Source organism: Anarrhichthys ocellatus, unplaced genomic scaffold (genome assembly GCF_004355925.1).
Source record: "Anarrhichthys ocellatus isolate YVR2014 unplaced genomic scaffold, GSC_Weel_1.0 scaffold59, whole genome shotgun sequence".
Lineage (NCBI taxonomy): Eukaryota > Metazoa > Chordata > Actinopteri > Perciformes > Anarhichadidae > Anarrhichthys > Anarrhichthys ocellatus.
The window spans coordinates 617,507-638,425 of NW_022280089.1; the positions used below are offsets into that span (position 1 = coordinate 617,507).

Here is a 20,919-nt window from a genome sequence, read left to right on the forward strand (position 1 = left end):
AAAGTTAGACTGTTAGGCCTCTAACTGCCACGGATAGCCCATTCTGTATTCTAGTTTCAACTGCATGAATGGGGTTCCAATGCTGTTTTTAAACCTACATTTTCAATTTCTATTGAAATATATCTCACCCAACTTATGTTCCTGTCTCATGCCTCTCGAACAAACCTCGGCAAATGAAGAATAGTCAAAGCGTCAGTTTTCTTTTCTTAAACACCATAAATTCTGGCTGGTAAAACATTTTTGTAGGATGTTATGCAAAAATCATACAAAAGACAAAGAGAAAAACATGTTCTGAGCATTTTCATGGTTAAACAAAGACACCAAGTGATCTTGGTGTCTTTCTTGGTGATCTTGACTCCATACTAAGACACTTCATGTTAGTTTTAAGCTATTTTTGGTCTGTCTGGTTGCCTTTTGTACTATTACATAGTACAACCTCAAAACTGTAATGCACAATCATGTTACATTATTTTCAGGACAAACAGAAGAGGTACGCAACACTAATATCTCATGAATGTATCAATAGTTACATCACCATAAATACAAAACAAAAACAAAAATGGAAATTGAATCTCAGATATTTATTGAAATAACATATATCACAACAGTCAACAGGATTTTAGGCTTATGAAAGTTATCTGGGCCTTGGTGATCAGGTGGAAAAAAAATAAACATTGTAGCCAACACATATCAAAAACTATATACATTATAAGAAGCCAAATAAAATGTGTACTCATTATTTTGGTTGATGTCCAAACAGCACAGATCTACATGACACTAGGATGGGTGATTGTCATGTTATTCCAATGAGTTTGACCTCTGAGATCAACACTGTTGCGCAGAAATGCCCAGTCAGCAACACCAGCAACACCAGCCGCTGACTCATCGACAGGCTCAATTTTATCCTGCTGTAGTATTATTCCCACGCAAATTGATATGCGCGTGCACGTGCCCACTGCTAAAGAAAATACGTCACCGCATGATGAAGTTGTTAATTACCAAAATAAAATGGGCAATAACAAAATCACAACAAGCCCGCCATGGATACACCCAGAACGCCGCAACACAGCTTGAGTCTGTGCTGTGGAACAGACGGTAACACCAGGAAGCGAACACCACGGGTAACGGAACCACAGCGCGAGCGTAGCAAAACTAACCGGACAGTTTATAGCGGCGCACTCAAGTAGCCTCCATGACAGCTAACAGTAGACTACAACACCAAGGTAAACAGATTTTCTCTCTGTAAACTCACGTTGTAACACACAGTCGTGGCGACTTCAACCATTTGTGGTCAGGGACGGCTGGTTTTAATGTTCAACCAGATTTGTATAGTTATGTTTTGCCGAAACTAGTGTAACATTATCCATACAACGAAGTAAGGGTCCAAAAATTGAATATTCTGATATTTGACAAATTGTACTATGAGTAGAAACACTAGCAGCCGAAGTAATTCTTTCAAAAGTTTGATGAGGGTTATCATTAATATATGCTTGGTTAGACGAAGCTATCCAGCTAATGTTAACGTTATTAATGAATAAATGGTTAACGCTATGTGTCTTTGTCCGCCGTAACTGAAGAGAGCTTTAAACAAAGCTATTTATGAACCGAGTAGACTAACTCAATTTAAAACGACGAGTTTAAGGATTTGTAGATAGTTGAAATGGCCATTAATGGTGCAAACAATTCATTTCTATATTTTTTATCAGTGCAAATCAACAAAGTACATACGAAACACGAGGTGTGTGTTCACGAAGACAGATTCAGCATTGGAGATGAAGACAAATCCCGACCTCTATTCACCAACACCAGACTCATTCTGTGTCAGTGTAGGTTCAATGTGTGATGAGTTACAGAAGGAGTTGGGCTGTTGCAGGTGGAGGTGTGTTGATACATCAGTGTGTGTGTGTGTGTGTGTGTGGTGGGGGGGGCATCTATGACAGGTACCAAGCATTGGGGGTTAGATGGCTGAATCACTTTCATTTGTATTTCACTTTTTAAATTTTTAATTTGTATACAGTTTCTCCCTACCACCCATTTGTTTGTAAACAATAGTATTTGGTATACTATTGGACCCCCAGGCCCTTTGAAGGGTGCAGGTGCAGAACTTGTGCTTTTGCATCCTGACTAAAGTGGAGAAGTAGCCAACAGTGTTAACAGACAACTAACACACAGCCCCTTTGAAATGCCTGCTGCCGATCTATTTTGTCTAGTTGATGTTGGCCTCACTGTCCACGATGATGTCGCATGGCTTCAAGAGCAGCAAGCAGGACTTCACCTTCGGACCATGGAGAGTGACTGCTGCCAGAAACCACATCATGAAATCCAAAGACATTGAACGGTGAGATGGCGCTTCTTACAGTGTTTGTCTTTTGCCCTTTCACTCTAAAGGCTTTTACTCAGGTTATGCAGCCTGAGTGCGTTCAACACAGCAGATCATCATTTGTTGTTATTGAAGTGTGTATAAAACAGTTGTGCAGCCAAAAGAACATGGCACTATAGGCCCAGTTTTGCAAACCCGTCCATACACCTGCAGAGCTCCGTACTGGTCTTGTGTCAAATTTAATTTCCTCCTTCAAATAGCGTTTCCCTATGCAGGTTGACACTCACTGTAAGCATCATCACATACAGTTATGGCAACTAAATGTATGAATAGGTGTCATTTTTTCTTTAGCTGTTTGCTGTTTGCCTCTCCAGGTTAGCTGAGGAGATGAACTTGCCCTCGCTTCCGGAGATGCTGTTCGGGGACAACGTCCTGCGCATCCAGCACACAGACGGCTACGGCATCGAATTCAACGCCATCGATGCCCTGAGGAGAGTCAACAACATGGAGGACGCCGTCAAGGTGGCCTGTGCACAGGAGTGGCAGGAGAGCAGGCAAGACGAGCGTCCCAGCTGGAGGGTTGTTTGGTTAACGTGTGATGTGTTGTTGTTTTTTCTGATTCGGTAATCAAAGGCAACAATCTGTGGCCTTTTCACCTGTTCTCAAAATACCGTTGGGAGTTCTCAAGCAGTAATGCATACCGTTTAGTTAGTTGGTTTGGTTCCAGATTGTGATTTGTCATTATCATCTGCGCCAGGAGAATCGTGCGATTGCTTGTGTGTGTGTGTGAGTGAGTGAGTGAGTGAGTGTGCATCCCCGCGTCTGTCCACGACTAATCTCGCATTCTGAGTTCATTCAAACTGCATGATATTTCGAGTTGCTATGCTTGGTGACAGCTTGGTGACAGCTTGGTGAGCTTAATTTGGTTTTTGGCAAGATATTATAAAGTGTATTAAAGCACGACTTTGAGCCGGTTGACTACGTACATCCTCGCTTGTTTTTGAGTTTGAATGAAGCGTGTCCTTATTGGTGTCTAGACGAGGGGTTAGCCAGTTGTAAGTTGTATTCATTCAATCACACGATACAGCAGAGGTTGTTGCAGACACACCCGTCTGAGATCTGCACTCTACTGACTGCACCTTTCTCGTTAATGAAAGAGATTGGCTCTCATCTTAGAGCAGTACATGTATGATGTAAAAAACAATGTTGATTCAAAAGGAAATAATAAAAGACAACAGGATGAGAATATAGTAGCCAAATGTCTGAAACAACAGGACATCCCATGTATCACACGCAGGGATGTTTCAGAACAACTTAAAGAAGGAAAACTCTCCTTTCTGGAGTGTTGTGTTGAAAAATGATTCATAGAAACAATGCCACCTGCGTAGTGATCAATAATCTCTGTGATCTCCTTCCAGAGCTGATTCTGAACACTCCAAAGAGGTGGTGAGACCTTACGACTGGACATACACCACGGACTACAGAGGCACCCTCATAGGGGAGAGCTTGCAGATGAAGGTGGGTCTTTTTTTCAGGGATGGGTTGTAACAGTTTCATCCACACCTTTCTGTTACACGTTACCTGTGTTTTCACCTCTACCTGTTGTTCATGTGAAGGCGACCAAGACGGCGGAACGGATCGACATGGAGAAGCTGAAAGCCCGGGAACAGATCATGTTCTTCGACGAGGTGCTGCTGTTCGAGGACGAGCTGCACGACCACGGCGTCTCAATGATCAGCGTCAAAATTGTGAGTTGTGAGCATTGGATGCTAAGCAGCCAATGCTAATGATCAAAACGAGGAGCAGATTCAGTCACGTTTGAGAGGACTGTCTGTGTAATCGGTGCGTAATCGACCGAGGCAGCAGCTCACGTTGAATTTTAAGTAACTTTTAAGTAACTTTAATGTCGCTGTGTGTCTGATGCAGAGGGTGATGCCCACCAGTTTTTTCCTGTTGCTGCGCTTCTTCCTACGAGTGGACGGAGTGCTGATTCGAATAAATGACACGCGACTGTATCACGAGGCAAGTTGTTTGCCTCCAGGCAGGACGAAATGTACAGTGTGTGGTTTTACAAATGAGCGAGTCATGTGATGTGAATGTTGTCTGAAGTTATCCGCGCTGCTGTTTTTGGTTCCAGGCCGGAAAGGACTTCATGCTGCGAGAGTTCAGCACGAGGGAAAGCAAAGTAGCAGAGCTGAAGGTGAGCCGTGATGCGCCACGCACCGATAACAAGACACATTTCATGTTTACACCTCAAATTCAAAGATACATATTTTCCCTCTTACCTTTAGTGCTACTTATCAATCTTTCTAAAGATATTATTTATTCCATTAGATCTTACAGGTGTACCTAATAAAGTGGCCACTCACACACGACAGGATTTAGTCTTTTTTTTACATAAAGTCTGTTTTTGTCGTCTCTCTCATGGAAAAATAAGTTAACAAATGCATTTTATCACGGTGGTCTACTCTCCATCACCAATATTTCCATAAAACATTTGTTTATTACCAATGTTTTGCATTTAAAAAAAACAATCCCAACATTACCATTTATTTACACATAAACACACTAAATTCATTGAAATGTACGTAAGAATAGAACATTTATATCATCGACATTTCTATATCACCATGCGTTTGAATACAAACTGTCATTTTGTTTAATGACTATAATTATGCATTAAAGCAGATTGCATTTAAAGCCTCCGTTAGCAGAACGTGCAGTGAAACTCCTGTGATGTACGGCATGTGTTTCTCTTCAGGATGTACCCGCCGCACTGTACACGGATCCTAATGAGATCGCCCAGTATTTAACCCTGAAGCTGACAGAAAGCGAGAGGCTGGAGCTTCCTTTGATGCAGCACGAGACAGCTGTCAACGACGTCCTTCAGTGACCGCCACGCCGACGTGTCCACATCCACGTGTTGCATGAAGAAAATCTAGTCTTAAACCACATTGAACCACAGTAACATAACAACCATTGATTTCCCCTTAAAATACCTGTGTACAGGAATAGTTTTTATATGTGACCGCTAAGATCATGTGTTCTTAAAACTCTCACGACAGTGTCCGTGTGTTCCCAGTGCAGCTCTACGCACTGTAATATCAGAGAAACGTTAACCCCAGTTGGGTCTAGCTTCTGGCTCTGTTCATATTTGAACTGATTTTGTTTTATGAGGCATTTTTTCCACGTGAAAGGCTCGGTAGGGTAGCTGTGTCAATGCTTGTAATATTAGTGCATCAACAGTGTTTGTAGAAAAACAAAAACTACACTAAACAGCACTGTATTTTCTGAAGTCAAAAGTCATCAAAACATGTCTGTAAATATGTCTACTTTATTTTCTACGGTTACTTATGGAAGGTGAACAAGCTTGTTTTCCATTTGCAAGTCGGACACCTCCATAATCTGTGTGAATATGTCTTCAATATGGCCAAATAAATTGTGTTTGTGCAAATGTAGCTAGCTGGTGTTCATGGCGGTTTACTCAGAGGGTTTCTATCCATAATAATCATAAATGATGAATGAACACTCAATGGATAAATGCTGAGTTGTTGACCTTAGTTTAGTTTCACAACATCAGCAGTGACCGTGATGGACTGATGTTGAAATAGGAATTGGGATTTAAACAAAATGGTCGTCTAATTTGAGGGGGGAATTATTGATAATTAGTATTTAAAACGTACCTAGCACATTCCCCCGTGTACAATCAAAAAGAAAAAGGACACAATAATGAGTCCCACTGTTGCACTGGATGACATGTTCATTCATTACCATTAACACACTGTACTGTGATGTAAAATAATCAGCTTTATTTTGTGCACAACCATCTCTCTATATGTACTTACAAAAAGTACGTAAATCACTACAACAGTTCCAGTTCCAGCTGGTTAAGATGCAATCATTCAGGCTCGTGGTTTAGAGATCACTGCTCCGGGGGATCAGGGTTCAATTCCCAACAGTTGTATGGCAGCAGACTTGCTGGTCAGAATAAGGCCCGATCCCAATCTCCACACTCAGACTCACGCACTATAAGTCCATGAGGGTTTAGTTCTGTCCCACTGTCAAATCCTCCAGTGTTTGAGTCTCTATGGCAGACAGTTTGAGCCTTTCATGAACCCTTTCTGTAAATCAGCATTATATGCTGACTTTGCCCAAGGGAATTACCCACAATTCTTGCATGTGCCGTTAAACACGGGGTAACCAGTGGAGGATGTCACATGTGTTCAGCCTGTCATATTACATTTACACAGAAACATTAAGGGTTAAAGACGGAACAAAAAACAACATGAAATCAAGAGAATATTTATTTAGTCATTGAAACTGTTTTGACAAAAACAAGTAAATAGATCATTTGAAATTGCTTCTCATCTTGTGAGGAAAGAGTCTGGAAGACGTTCAAATTAGGAAATGAAAAGTATAAAACAAATACCCACAACTTTTTTGACGTTATCATTGTAACTTGATATTTTGCAGCAAAGTGCTGTCCCATTCATATTTACACCATCTCAAGCCCTCACAGTTTCTCACACTCAACCATTTAACAGGTGACGTCAGTAAGTACCTGAGGGTTGAGGGTTTGAGGCTTCAGGGGGGACATTGGGACTGGTCCTAAGTCTCAGGTGTCCAACAGGAAGTCCAAGTCCTGAAACCTGCACTCTGACTGTTAACATAACAAACTGCACCCTGATATCATAGAGCATGCAAGAGGAGGAAATGACCCAAAACTCCAACCCCAGCATCATAAACAAAGTAAAGACGGGTTATTTTAAACTGTCATGTCATTTGGCCCATAGTAGTTGAAAGAAAAATGTTAACTTGAGATGAACATTTTTCAAATAAATGTGTCAGAAACGTTTTTTTAAATGATATTAGACAATGTGATGGAAGCCATTACTAAAGTGAACTGTGTAAAATGCTGTAGTGAAGGAATAAACTTTGTAAATAAAGTATTTTCTGGGAGAAAAAAATGCAGCCATTCCACAAAAGGAAACGGGCAGTAATCCAATATGGCGCACAATGGCCTCTCACTGCGGTCCAATCCGCTCTCTCTTCTCCTGACAGCTGGCCAATAGCAGCGCCCGCATCGGGCTGAAAACTATTCAACATGGAGACAACAGTTGAAAAGCTCGAGGCGATGGTAAGCCCAGTGTAAAGCTGTCCTATTTTCTGCCATATTCATCCTCAGATCATGTTTTTGTACCCTTGTCGAAGGATTCCACAGACATTAGCAGCTCATTAATTATGGACGAGTTATTCATCCTATCACAGGGAGAGCAGCCAGCTCATGATTTCCTCTTTGCATTGATAAGCAATTCAAACTCCTGTGCGCCTTTCGGCAGGCCTGTCTACGTAACGTTACCGTAAATATTACCACCGGGTTTATATCCCTCGAGCTTATGTATCTATTAATATTATAAACAGCGACGACTACGTCCGGCCAGTTCAGACGTTACGTTCTGCTCTCTAGAAAGCCGCTTCCTGCTTTCCTCCCAATGTAATAACATGGCCCCCGTTAAAACATGTCCCTTCTGTCAAGTATTCAGGTAATGTAGCATTTTAGTCGTCGGTCACCATCGCTGGGCCACAGTTCAGCAGGACGCAGACACTCGGTAACGTTAGGTGGACGATAGTCTTCGCTACAGCTCGAACATGTTTCCGTGTTGTTTTAGACCCAAAAGTCAATTGGTTTATTCCAGACATCCGTTTTCTACACGAACGCCCGCAGGTTCCTCCTCTGTACGTGTTTAATAGGAGGACAGCTGTATCTGGAGTGAGCAGCTGACATGAATTGTATCCGAAGAGAGCCGTTATAAAACGGGTCCACTGACTAGCTGTTTCTTCTAGAGCTTTCTGCAGCATCCCACTTCAAATCCATGACACAAACGGACTCTAAGCAGGTTTTTCAGTATGTGGCGGTGTTCACGCTAGAAAAGATCCAAAACACAGTTCAGTGGTAGTGTCCAGCAGCTGTTGAGACCTTTCACTCAAACCCACACAGGTGTACCTCATTGGTGGCACTAAAGGAACTGATTTAGAGTCGATGCATGTAGAATATTTGACTAGATAAGTTAAAACCCTTTCCTCACTGGCAGGGGTTCAGCAAAGTCACCAGGGTTTATCCTCTGGGGACAATAACTGTCCCAACATTACGCCTCGTTCTATTTGACACGGTGAGACACCTCACAATGACTGCAGCTGAGCTGGTGTGCTGTCTGTCCAGTGCCCCTTTTATGTTGTACTACTGGTGACCCTGCTAGAAAAAGCAGTGCAACGTTAAAAGGGCATTGGCCAGGAATGGTCGGAAGCGACGGGACGCGCTTCCACACTCAGAAGCTGCGGCTGTTGGCAGGTGCTCTGACTTCATTGCACTACTGTATCAAGACAGCTAGCAGTGCAATAGTATTGTCAAAGCATCTGAAAACGGCAGAGACCAGCTAATGAATTAATTAGTAAAGGCAAATAATAGAAGAGCTAGAACAGTTTGGTAAGTTCTGAATATGACATCACTTTACTGTAATCCAGCCTTTAAAACACTTGTGCCATTTTACTGTATCGCATTTCCTGCTTCAAAACTCCTCTTTCTTTATCCACAGACGGTGGTTGTGTTATTCTCATTTTTAATACTTTAACAAAAAGCCAGCCCTTCTTGTGAGCAGATGGAAGCCGGGTCAGTCTGAACGTAACGATGAGTGTCTTTGCAGTTCCTGAAGTCCGAGGCCGACCTGGAGTACATCGAGAGGCGGCTGAAGCTGGACTTCATCAAAGACGCAGCAGAGAATGGATGTCCCGCTGAGGTGATAGCTCAAATACTATCTGTTCTTTTACCATTACACCTTCACACAGCTAAAGACGTAGCTACCGTCGTTTAGATGCAATATATATGGATTATATATGGATTATGGTGGCTGATAACCTCCACTGTAAACACAGTTCACTCAGTGCTCTTCCATTCATGTTTAGAAAACACGTCATGTTAAGTCACTTGTGGGGTTTCTCCCCATTTCTCCTCCAAATGTAATTGTACTTTTTTTTTTTTTCATGCATTAAGAGACAATAATGCGACACAAGACAAAAAAACATTAGTAAATGACTGGAGAACAGGTAACAGAACAAAACCAACCAGAGCATATAGAAGCTAATCAGAGTAAAATAAGACGCATAGAACAATAAATGGAGGAGAAGAAAGAAAAGTTTTAAATAAAAGTTTTTCATAATAATGATGATAATAATAAAGATGTTCCTTATCACTATTAGTTTTGGAAATCCCACATCTTGGGATGGGGTCTTGGAGTCCAAACGGGCCAAATGACCGACTCTGTGCCCGCAGGAGAACCCGGCGGTGATGCTGGAGAATCTGAGGGCCATCAAGGCCAAGCACGCGGCGCTGTGCTCGCAGGTGAAGGAGATCGCGGCGGCGCAGAAAGAATCCATGGACTCCATCAGAAACAACCTGGGCAGTGCCATGGAGCTGGTGCAGCGCTTCCAGCAGACTACTGACGTGGAGGTGGTTTCATGTTGTAAAGCCTTTGAGAAGTAGATAGTGGTTTGTTGTGATTGCAAAAATATGGGAATCATCTTGTGTGTCTTAATAAAGACATTATGTGACATAAAGGAGGCCTGATGGCTATCTGCCTCTCACTTTAACAGACCTAGAAACCAAAAACATTACAAAATGATCGTAATATACAAGAAATCTGATGTGTCAGGGAAAAACCCCGTGCATGGCATTTCATTCTACACGTATGTTGCAGCTCTGAGTACAAACTGTTGACTGTGTCCTTGTTAACTCGCTGCAGGTTCAGCCACTGACGGAGTCCGAGCGAGAGTCAGCAGAGCTCCTGGGTTTAGCCGTCAGTGAGACCACAACAGAGGTGAGAGGCACGAAGCTGCCACAAACCAATCTGCATGTTGCTGACTTTCGGGACAAAGTCCCACTTCCTCCCAGGAGCGCTGCGTTTTAAATGTAGGGCTTCCAACGATGAATCAGAAAATATGCCTGTATTCAGTAAAGCTCAACAGTTTTATGATTATTTACTGTCTTTGTGCTCCTCCAGGATTTGTGTCTCTCCAGTTCAGCTTAAGAGGAGACTTTGTCAAACAGAGCTGTTTAACTTTATATGTATTACAGTGGCCTGGGCCTTTGTTTCAAACCCCTTTTTTATCACTTGACTCCTTCTGCCTTTTCTTAAGATGTAGGGAAGTTTCTGGAGGATTACCAATACATTTCTCTTAAAGTCCTCCTTGATTTCAGGGCCGATGCATCGTCTGTCACGGCCCAGCAATTTTAGATTGCTACTACTGTAAAGCCTTCCTGTTGTTCGAAGGCAACAATCCTCCCCTTTCTAGTAGATGTTTAAACATCTGTCCAGGAAGTGCTGAAGCTGAACACCAAGCGCGTCCATGCCTCTGGCTATTTTACGAGACTCAGCCATGGTTTTAAATACCAGCTTTTATTTTGAAACATAACTGTTGTATAGAATTTAGATCATATTTTTTTTCTGTTGGATTTGTTCGTCGGGATTCTATGATTTGGGGAAACCTACGGCCTTAAGCAACCTAAGCAATGTGGACTCATTGACTCGGTATAATGTGACAGCTAATGTGCTAATTTAAAGATGGATGTGGCTCAGCACCAGACCAGACCTGCTCCACAATCAGCAGCCTTAAGTCACGGCAAAGCAACAGTCTGTCCATATTGCGTTGTGGTCACATGATGATTTCTGCTGTTTCTTTGTTCTTTGTCTTTCAGGCTCCTCCTCCTGGAGCAGCTTCTGAGCACCAGCAGTCACTGAGTGAGTCCGTTGGTTCGTCCACCACTGTAGTCCAGACTGAAATATTGGTTATTGGTTAAGATGTGGTTCTGGTGTTATTGGGGGGGAAACGGTATTGACACCGGCCTGGAGCGAATGTTTGCTGAATCTCTGGAAAAAAAAAAAAAAGTAAGAGAAAGTTAAGATAAGAATACCAACATGCTCTTCCATGAGATCCATGGAGTTCAGAAAAAAAGACTAAATTGCATACAAAACAATGTAACTTCATGTTTGTCTAAGAAATTAGTCAAAATAAATTATTAAATAATGTGTATTAATATTGACTCTGAAATGTTAAAGGTCTAGTGGTGTCCATCATACAGATACAGAGCACAGACTTTACATAAGTGTCGTAGTCACCGTGACGTCACCCGTTGGTTTGTGGACGTTTTGAAGTCTTGAGTTCAGCATTTTGTCTGTCACAAGAGGGAGGGGCTAATTACAGCTGAACGCTGACCAAAATGTTGGAATTAACTTCCGGGAAGGGAAAACACTCTGAAATGTTTAAAGTTCTAACAAGAACAACTCCCAGACCTGTCAATCACCGTGTAGCCCCGCCCTAAAGCATCCCCTGCTTCATGGTCCGTTTGACTCTAAATGGACCATAATGTACTAAATGAACATCATGCTGTATTGAAGAAGACTTGAAACTAGAGATTGAGACCATAAACTCATGTTTACAATGTTTACTGAGGTAATAAATCAAGAGAGAAGTAGAGTCATTTTCTCATAGACTTCTATACAACCAGAGGAGTCGCCCCCTGCTGGTCAGTAGAGAGAATGCAGCTTTAACACATGAAGCATTGGCTTCACTTTGCAGAACCGGAGGTTGCCCCCTGGTTTAGAGGCATTTCTTTTTTCCGTTGACTTTTAAAATTCACCTCCAGACTGATATCTTGAAACTATGACAAATAAATCCAAAGCTATGGTCTTTGTAGTTCAGGTGAACGGACCCTTGTGTCGTGTAAATTCCGACCAGTTGGAATGCCTCTCTGTAGTTTCCATACTCCTCCATCAGGTGATTGAGGTTATCTCTGAGACTGACGTCTCCTTCCGTGTGTCCACAGGCTGCGAGTACGAGGAGCTGAGCGCCGCCATGTTGGAGGCGGTTCCTCTCAGCGTACGCTCCAACGTCAAGCTGGCTGACCTCAATGTGTTCTACCAGCAGCTGCAGCAGCACCTCGGCAAAGACGGGTAGGAGAGCAACTACGACCACTATTCTATATGTCTATGCACAACATGTTAATATTTACGCTGGTTATCTCTCCACGTCCTTTTCAAACGATAAACAACCCAACAGTCCTTTATAAACAATGAGCAGAAAGATTAGGGACGTCTTGCTACATCATTTGACCGACGGGTGTCCTCTCGTCCTCTACAGTGGCTCCCTCAGCGAGCAGAAGATGAAGCAGTTGAAGATGAAGGGGAGCGATGCCAAGCTGAAGGTACTGCAGCACCTCTCGTTGGTGGAGTTGGACAGGAAGGGCCACGTTCGCCTCGTCGTGTGACGAGAATCCTCAACCGGAGACTGCTGTGGTGGGGGGGACATCGTCGCTGGGCGGGGCTCCACCCGTCCCACCTGGAGGATTGTTGTTACTGACGTCATCTTCTCTCCTAGAGCTGACACACGTGACTCTAAAACTTAAGTCATTAATTTGAGTTGTGATAAATGCATGGACGTCCAGTGGTGTCAGCTGTTGATAAATGTCTGAATACGAGGGATATTGATATTCCTGTACTGTACTGTCTGATTGTATCAATCAGACAATGTTTCTGTGACTAAGATGGAACCCAGAGGAGCGTAATTTAATGGACTAACAGTCACCTTCACATTTCCCACTATTCTGTGTTTGGGTGCGTGAACTGAAATGGAGAATGTTTGTTGATGTTTCCTCTGAGGAGAGGACAGAGGGGGTCCGAGGGCGGTCCGAGGTTTTTTCAGTGGATTGTTGTAAAACCAGACGGTGTCTTTGTGTATATGATTTTTATTTCCTGAAACAGAGAAAATGTTAAATAAATGTGGGAAACCCGATGACTCGATGGGGACTTCTTTTCTACCGACATCAAAAAGATTTTCTGAACAATTCTTTAAACAATACAAATGATTCCAGCTCTGACTTCAAACATGGAGAAGTCAGTTCATTTACAGCATCGACAGCTGTTAGAGTAACAAACGTTCCAGAACAACAAACCTTGCTTAATAACAACAGCAAACCACTAACTGGAAAAAACTTAACAGGTAACGTAACAAATGCAGGTAACGGCAGGTTTCCCTTGTTGATCTGGCTCATGGGGAGTTTGGTCCTGCTCCAACAGAATCCTCCTGTATTCACAAACGTACATGAACTCTCAGTTTGACTTCTCAAGTGGATCATTTCAATCATTACTGGCGTCAAACATACAGAGCCCAGGTGTTTCACAAGCATGCTGTGTGTGAGCTCACCAGTGGAGGATGTGTTTCAGGCGGTGGCTGCGTCACCAGTGGAGCTGACGGTGTGTGCTGGGTGTCCTTTATTGTCACCACGCTGCCCTTCAAACAGCTCAACCCTAAACACCAGATGCACTATATTACTAGATTTATTTTTATATGTTTCTGGCAGAGAACATAATTAACTGCATGATTTTCTTTGATGTCTTTAACCTGCAAAACAAACGGTTAGTATATGCATTGAAATTGCATTTGAAATGTTAACTCTTAGCAGCACTTGACACTCACAGTGTGCGGACCCCTGGGCTCCTTCCGGTGCCCTCCATTCCAAACGCCAGCAGCACGTCGTCTAGTGTCGAGTGGGCTCTGAAAAAGGAGAACACGCACTGACGGTAGTTGCATCGCCATGACTCAGCGACAGCCTTCGACTCTGCAGCTGTAATCCTGGAACGTTTGTGTTGATGAGGTCATTGACATCATTGAGCCTGCTGTCCCCCACCTGTTGGTGTCCTCCAGTAAACTGGGACTTTGCTGGGACCCTGGAGACACCCTGAGCTCTTCCTTCTGATCTGCAGTCACTGTGTCGACAACGAGCTCGTCTGAGTGGACAAACCGATCCAAGACTGTTGGAATTATTGTAAGTCATCACACTGCAATACTGCTCCCAATCAAACTACAGGTCGTGGAGTATCTGTCACACCGTCATGTCTGTTTACCAATCTTAACCAAGGCGTCGTCTGCTGTTTCTTCAGCGCTGCCAAATGTAGTTTCCTCCCTCCTGTCATCAATACCATCCTCTTCCTCCCCCTCTGACCCCACATCTTTAAAACAAATTCGAAAGCATAAAGCATCTATCCAGTGGTGACAGGGATTTATGAATTTGACATTATAGAGTTGATAATGAACCCATAAATATACTTGGTTTCCATGTTAGGATTTTCATTCCATCAGACCCAGTTTTTGATGGTCTGTTGGTTCTCACCGCTCTGCTGGTCGCACCAGGCATGCTGCTCCTCTTCCTCAACATGCTTGCCTCCCTCCTCTTCCATGTTTTCTCCTCCCGTCTGTAATTCTCTCTGCATTTCCTCGAGCTCCTCTTGTGCACTGTCCTCGTCCTCTTCCTCCACATACACCCTCCGATGACTTTGACTGCTTCCGTCCTTCCCCTCTTCACTCTGCTCCTGTTCGGATGCTCCCTCCATCTCTCCTTCCTCTTCCTCGTCCTCCTCTCTTTCCTCGGCGCTGCAGCCTCTGTGGAGTGTGAAGCTGTGGGATCCAGTGTCTGACAGCTCTTCTTCATGGATGGCTGTGATGAAGCCCTCTGGACTGCTGGAAGAGTCTACCTTGAAAGGGGGAGACTGAAAACATGGACAGATAACAGCGCACATGCAAATGTGACGGACATGCAGTGTAGGCTGTTGTAGCTAGACCTCTGACACAGTTATTCTGAATACAAAAGCAAACTGCCAAAGTATGAACATGCTGATGAGGGGGTGCTGGTTGGTCTAATGCAGACGAGTGACACACTTAATCATTTTAATAAAAGGAAAACTGAGGATGTTTTGATGAATGATCAGCCTGCTGAAACAGTCCAGGACTTTTAAATACTTGCACTTTAAGTTTTACAGCCAATACAGAAAACACTCTTTAAAAAAAGAAGCTTGTATCTGATCAGGAAATTGGATTCATACGATATGAGCAAGAATATTTTAGTGTATTAACTTTCGATATGTGTATGGCCAGCTGTGATCATTATTAAAAGGAGGCAAGTTGACACTAAGCCCCCCCCCCCCGACACACACACACACACACTGGTGAAGGAGATGACTCACCTTCACTGAGCGGTCTCTTGGTGTGGTGAAGCTCTGAGTCCTGCAGACAGGGGATTCTGGGAGATTGGCCTCTCTAACGCCTGTCATCACACGCCGGCGTACGTCTGTCAAAACACAACACGAGCAGCAGCTATGACACTTGTGTTCTCCTTTACTGGAGGTTTATTTTTATATTTGTCCATCAGTGCGTTAGTCGCTGTAAGCTGACCTCTTCACTCGTGTGCATCCCTTTAAAATAGTTGGTCTGATGTCCTCAGTGGACAAAAATGTCCTTAAAACTGCCGTAAAAAACTATGTATTGATTCTATTTTCCATTTTCCCTGAGTCACAGTTTTGAACCAACATCAGTCCTGATTACTACCAAATATTCATTAATTTACATAATTCCGTTGTTTTTTATGAATAACGCAACTATTTAATTCTCTAAATGCTAATGGGGATTTTTATTTTTCACAGTCTGGGATATGTCAACAATTAGCAACAACATTGGGGCATTGGGAGTGGAAACCAGGTATCATGTTTCTCCACGTATGGCAAACATGAGAAAAAGATGAAATCTGGTAGAAAATACTAAAAACCACAATTTAGAAGCCAAAATGTCCCTAGTGATGCGGGCTAAATGTCATGTATACAAGAAGCATTGATAACAACCCTACAGCATAGTGCAATGTGATAACCAGGTGAAAGGGCCACAGCCCTGCATTCCTTAGGTGTATTTAAATCTTCTAGAGATCAGTCTCCACCTGGTATTAATATTATATTATTAGTCGGTCTTGGGGGAACAGCTTAAACATCCATGGTGACAGCACCCAATTGAAATAGTTGCACTGTGTGCTGTGTTACCTGGGCTGCGTGGGGTACTATAACAGGGCGGGGCTGTTCTGCTCCCAGAGACACCGTGGAGCTTCTTCAGAGGCTGAGCTGGAGAGTCTGTGATGCTGGAGAGTTCAGCCAGCAGAGCCCTGCGCAAGCACGCACGCACACACACACACACACACACACACACACACACACACACACACACACAAACAGAAAGATCAGCCTTTAAGGATAAATATTGCTCAGGGATGAAGCGTATAACCCTCACACACTATAATGTAGTTGAAAACAGACCCCTAGCTTCAACCTCGGGGTGTCCACAGGAGAAGTTATAGTTGACAAATACAACATACATATATCTGTCTTCAATTTCATTATATTCTGTTCTGAATCATTTATTAAATGTATTGTATATGGAAACATAAAGCCTATAGACACATGGAGGTCTCTTCCTTAACTCAACTCTCCAGGTGTCTCATACACTCTGTGTGGTGCGTCTACATATTGCTAACCGATGCTGCTAGCTCACCTAGCACCACTGAGCTAGCTAACGTCACAGCTTAGCCAAGGAGGAGACAAATACTGTCTACATCTTGCGCTGTCACGAGCATGAGCTTCACGTCCATGAGCAGATGCTGCCACATTTCGGTGGAATTGAAAGAAAATAGTTCCTACATGAAACTGCTCACAACAAGGTCTGTGGGTCATCTTGAGTAACCCGGGTCATCATCTCTGGAAAGAGAAACCGAGTGCCGTATAGTCCCATTAAATCAACTGTCCCTTTTAAATTCTGCATGTTTTATCCCTCTGGGTAAACTTGTGTTTGGCTCTATCTGGCAGTACGTGAGCCCTATTATATCCCTCATCCCAGACTCTGCCACCCCACTTTACAGAATGAAGCACACAGGTTCATGTCAGTGTCCTTACATGTCGGCATTGGGTGTATTCTGAGCCTGTGTTCCACTGACATCAGGATCCATTTTCTCATCACTGTTTGAGAAGCTCTTATGTTCTGGTTGGGCAAACAGAGAAACTGAAAGTTACACCGGTTTGCAAACATATTTTTCCCCACACTTCAATGTCAGGAAGTCTCAATGACTTACTGGTATTGTGAGTATCTGGCAGTAGACTCCCTCTAGCTGCTGGCCTGCACACCTCCATCGTAACGTCTGCATTTTCTGCTGAACTGGATGTCTGGAGGAGACGTACAACACTCTGCATTTTGTGTCAACGCAACAAAAGAAAAAAAGAGCGTGAAGAGTGTTGCTGGCTAAAGCCATGTACCTGCTGCTTCTTCTCAGAGTGGATGTTGAGAAGGCTGCTGTCCAGAGCTGATCTGTACTGACTCGGCTCCTCTTCACTGTGATCAGCTCCCACTGGCCGGCTCCCTGTCATGTAGCGACCCAAGGAACGAAAAGCCAGCGGGCAGCCCTCCTCGTACTGCTGCTGCTCGGCTGGGTAGTGCCTCAGCCATAGAGCCAGCTCCTCCTGGCTCAGCAGTTCCCAATCTCTGCTCAGAAGCTGAGCCTCCAGGTTCTTTCCCCAATCATCTCCCCTGTGCGGAAAGAGACTGTACTGCTTCGAAAGCGGTCCAACAGCAGCGCTCACTCCTGAAAGATTTGCAGAGGATGTAGAGAAGGATGAGACGGAGGAGGCACGAGACGAGTTGGTGCAGCGATAGGGGGGAGCATCTCTGAGCCAGTCCGCTTGATCCTCCTCTCTATGTTCCACTGTGTCTAGGCTCCTGTTGGCCTGCTGCAGCAGCTCCCGGGACACTTTGAGGTTCACCGCAATGGTGCTGATCTGCTGATCCATTGGTACTTTCAGGCCATCCAGCTGCTCCTCTATCTCCCTGTCTATGTCCGACTCTTCCTCGTCGCTAACTGAGTCAAACTCACCGAGCAGAGGAAGCATGCCTGCATAAGGGTACAGTTGGTGGAGCGTGGGCTGTCCCTCCGTACGTTCTTCTCTTTCTCTCCCCAGCTCTGGCTTTGCTCCTCTGTACAGCTGTTTGTCCAGGTGGACATGTCTGTCTGCAACGGCGTCGGACTTGATTGTGACTGGTCTGACAGTTCTATAGACGACTGATTTGGACAGAAGAATTTCATAATAAATGTGTGTTGAATTGCATGCCTGAAGCACATGCAGTAAACACATCTACACATTTCCAAACCATTAGCTTTGTAAATGCACATGGCATTACGAGGTAAAGTTACTGTGAGGAACTTTTAACTGGTTATTAAATACTCTCAGTGTATAAGTGATCCTTGAGACCATCAGAGAGAAGATTGGCTCAGGCTGTACTGCTGGGCCTGTGGGAGGGAAGGGAGGCACGGGAGAACCAGAACCAGGACTGCACGTAGCAGACGGTGAGATCCTGCTGCAGTAAAATGAAATGTTTGCTAGATGGAGTCTGGTGCTTGGAAACACTACCGAAAGTTCCTCGCAGTAGCTTTTATCTTTTCCAGTACACATGAGGACCCTACATGTCTGTGTGTTGTGCTCTGTACCGCTCTGTACTGGTTCCCCCACAATGGTCTGCTGTGCTTTGGTCTGGACCTCGGGCCCCAGAGCTTGTTCACACAGCCCACCAGTCATCTGTTCCTCCAGGGAGAACCTCTGCAGCGCACACATACAAACAACTTTATCATGTCAACGCTCATTTTCAGGCCCAGAATGACTTCTCTGGATGCACCTGTGTGCATTCTAGAAATACTAATTTGAAACAGTATGAACATAAACATGACGGTGACATTGCAGAGGCCAAAGCCTATAGAGTGAGGCACACCTTGACGTCCTGCTGTAGGGTGTAGCACAGGCCCTGCAGGCTGCATGTGCGGTCCTGTGGGTGGTGCTGCAGGCCTCTCAGGACCACATCATAGTAAGGCTGTGGAATGCTGCTGTCCACTGCCAGGGCCTGTCCTGCATCCATCGCCTGTTTGATCCAGTCCAGGTCCACGGTGCCCCACGGTTCACTGTCTAAAACAATGTATGAAGCGTTGGAAGAGTGACGTTATTCCATTTGACCAAACTGTCTGTCACCTACTGCAAGCCCTCACACTACAGGAAGTGCTTTCATCTTCAAAAAGCTCACCCTAAGGTAACACAAACACATTGATTCTTATCTTCAGGTGCTTATACAATAAAGAAAAGGATTCATATTCTATTTCATTTCTGCCGATAGATACCGCTCTAAATGCCACACACTGTTCCTTTAGTCCACCACGAAGAGCCGGGATGTGAGCGCTACCTGTGTAGAGTTCCTGGATCAGAGCACACAGACTGTAGATGTCGGCCTGCGTTGTGCAGGGTCGCTGTTTAATGACCTCTGGAGCGGCCCATCTGTGAAGGCTGTGTGGGAGGTCTATGTGTGCGGGGGGTTTGACACATGTACTTTCACTGCTGGACACACACACACAGACACACACACACGCACACACACACACACACACACACACACACACACACACACACACACACGGAACATGATTATAACCAGAAGTGTAATGATACACAGTATATTTACCATTATTGCTAAATATACTCTCCATACGCTACTGTTTAGGAATATTAAACATGTTGACACCAGTTGATCTGCCTAGTTAATGTGTTTCCATTCACGGTACCCACCTTGTCTTTACTGCAGAACAACTATTTGGAACTGATATTAACTGATATGTGTCAAGTACTTGCACTTTACTTGAGTTTTTCCATTTTATGAGGCTTCTACTCCACTACATTTCAGAGGCAAATAGTACTTTTTATTCCACCATATTTATCTGAAAACATCAGTTATAAATGACTGAATATTATTAGATTATACAGATTTAGAATATTAATAGAAAAAGTATGAATCAACTACAACATAATGGTATATTATTATAAGTTAAGGTACCCAGCAGTATAAAGTAATCAAATACTGCCGACTTTTCCCAGCTGAACATTAAAGGTTCATACAGTGTGATTCTGCACCATGAGTCGTCCTTAAGATTTCAGGCCTGCTGGTTTTACAATTTATTTTCCAGTGAAAATATGTGCTTTGTGGTTAGTAGTGCGGAGTCTTGTTGTTGATATATTAGCTTCAAGTTTTCAGAATTGTGTGCATAATTCAAATATTTTGTGTGTGTACAAAGGTAAAAAACTGTAATAAAGCATTTCGCCACAGACATCCACTTCATAATACAGCAAATATATAATTATTTCAATACTTTCATCAGTGGGACATGGGCCCAGTCACTATTGTGTTACCTCCTTCGGCTACAGATAGTGAATTAACAGACATTTATTCAAATGAAAGTGTCCAAGATTGCCATTTTAAGTATGTTTTGAGGTCAAAACTTTTGTACTTTTACTGAAGTGGGATTTTGAATGCAGGACTTTTACTTGTAACAGAGTATTTCTACATTGTGATATTGCTACTTTTACTTAAGTAAAAGATCTGAGTACTTTGTAGTGTCGAGCATCGATTTAAGTAGAGCCCATGGCTGCCAGAAATGATTTAGACAATTATTTACATTATGAGTTACTCATACTGTAAACGGTGTATATTATTTATTTCTACTGACAACAGACCTTTTTTCTTCTTCTATTTTGTCAGATATTAATTTCAAAACTGCTTCATCATGCAGGAAGTTTAATCCGTGCCTCCTACATCAAGCATGCAAAGGTCTGGTGTAGGTCTGGTGAAGGTCTGGTGTAGGTCTGGTGAAG

General features: G+C 43.5%; 3 protein-coding genes across 5 annotated transcripts in view; 2 read left to right on the forward strand and 1 right to left on the reverse strand.

Moving 5' to 3' along the window:
• Window positions 1-1,136: 1,136 nt before the first annotated feature.
• tiprl (TIP41, TOR signaling pathway regulator-like (S. cerevisiae)) lies at window positions 1,137-5,778 on the forward strand. Its single transcript, XM_031871613.1, has 8 exons — window positions 1,137-1,223; window positions 2,211-2,338; window positions 2,695-2,874; window positions 3,739-3,838; window positions 3,937-4,068; window positions 4,247-4,342; window positions 4,458-4,520; window positions 5,082-5,778. The coding sequence occupies exons 2-8, from the start codon at window positions 2,214-2,216 to the stop codon at window positions 5,211-5,213; spliced, it is 828 nt and encodes a 275-aa protein (XP_031727473.1). The 5' UTR covers window positions 1,137-1,223; window positions 2,211-2,213; the 3' UTR covers window positions 5,214-5,778.
• A 1,640-nt stretch (window positions 5,779-7,418) lies between these two features.
• On the forward strand, window positions 7,419-14,206 carry ska2 (spindle and kinetochore associated complex subunit 2). The gene is made up of 7 exons (XM_031871566.1): window positions 7,419-7,457; window positions 9,022-9,114; window positions 9,648-9,824; window positions 10,117-10,191; window positions 11,070-11,112; window positions 12,198-12,324; window positions 12,512-14,206. The coding sequence occupies exons 1-7, from the start codon at window positions 7,425-7,427 to the stop codon at window positions 12,636-12,638; spliced, it is 675 nt and encodes a 224-aa protein (XP_031727426.1). The 5' UTR covers window positions 7,419-7,424; the 3' UTR covers window positions 12,639-14,206.
• Window positions 11,904-20,919, reverse strand: part of tex14 (testis expressed 14, intercellular bridge forming factor) — a 15,748-nt gene continuing 6,732 nt past the window's right edge. The window contains exons 11-23 of one of the 3 annotated variants that reach the window (XM_031871562.1): window positions 19,460-19,611; window positions 18,998-19,188; window positions 18,720-18,828; window positions 17,494-18,293; window positions 17,313-17,403; window positions 17,137-17,221; window positions 16,234-16,352; window positions 15,391-15,494; window positions 14,541-14,916; window positions 14,275-14,379; window positions 14,058-14,181; window positions 13,847-13,924; window positions 11,904-13,677 (exon numbers count right to left, since the gene is read on the reverse strand). In XM_031871562.1, coding sequence (XP_031727422.1) covers window positions 13,590-13,677; window positions 13,847-13,924; window positions 14,058-14,181; window positions 14,275-14,379; window positions 14,541-14,916; window positions 15,391-15,494; window positions 16,234-16,352; window positions 17,137-17,221; window positions 17,313-17,403; window positions 17,494-18,293; window positions 18,720-18,828; window positions 18,998-19,188; window positions 19,460-19,611 — 2,422 coding nt within the window. In that variant the 3' untranslated portion in view covers window positions 11,904-13,589. Of the gene's footprint in view, window positions 13,678-13,846; window positions 13,925-14,057; window positions 14,182-14,274; window positions 14,917-15,390; window positions 15,495-16,233; window positions 16,353-17,136; window positions 17,222-17,312; window positions 17,404-17,493; window positions 18,294-18,695; window positions 18,829-18,997; window positions 19,189-19,459; window positions 19,612-20,919 lie in introns of those variants that run through there. The other 2 variants (XM_031871563.1, XM_031871564.1) reach the window with 2 other exon arrangements.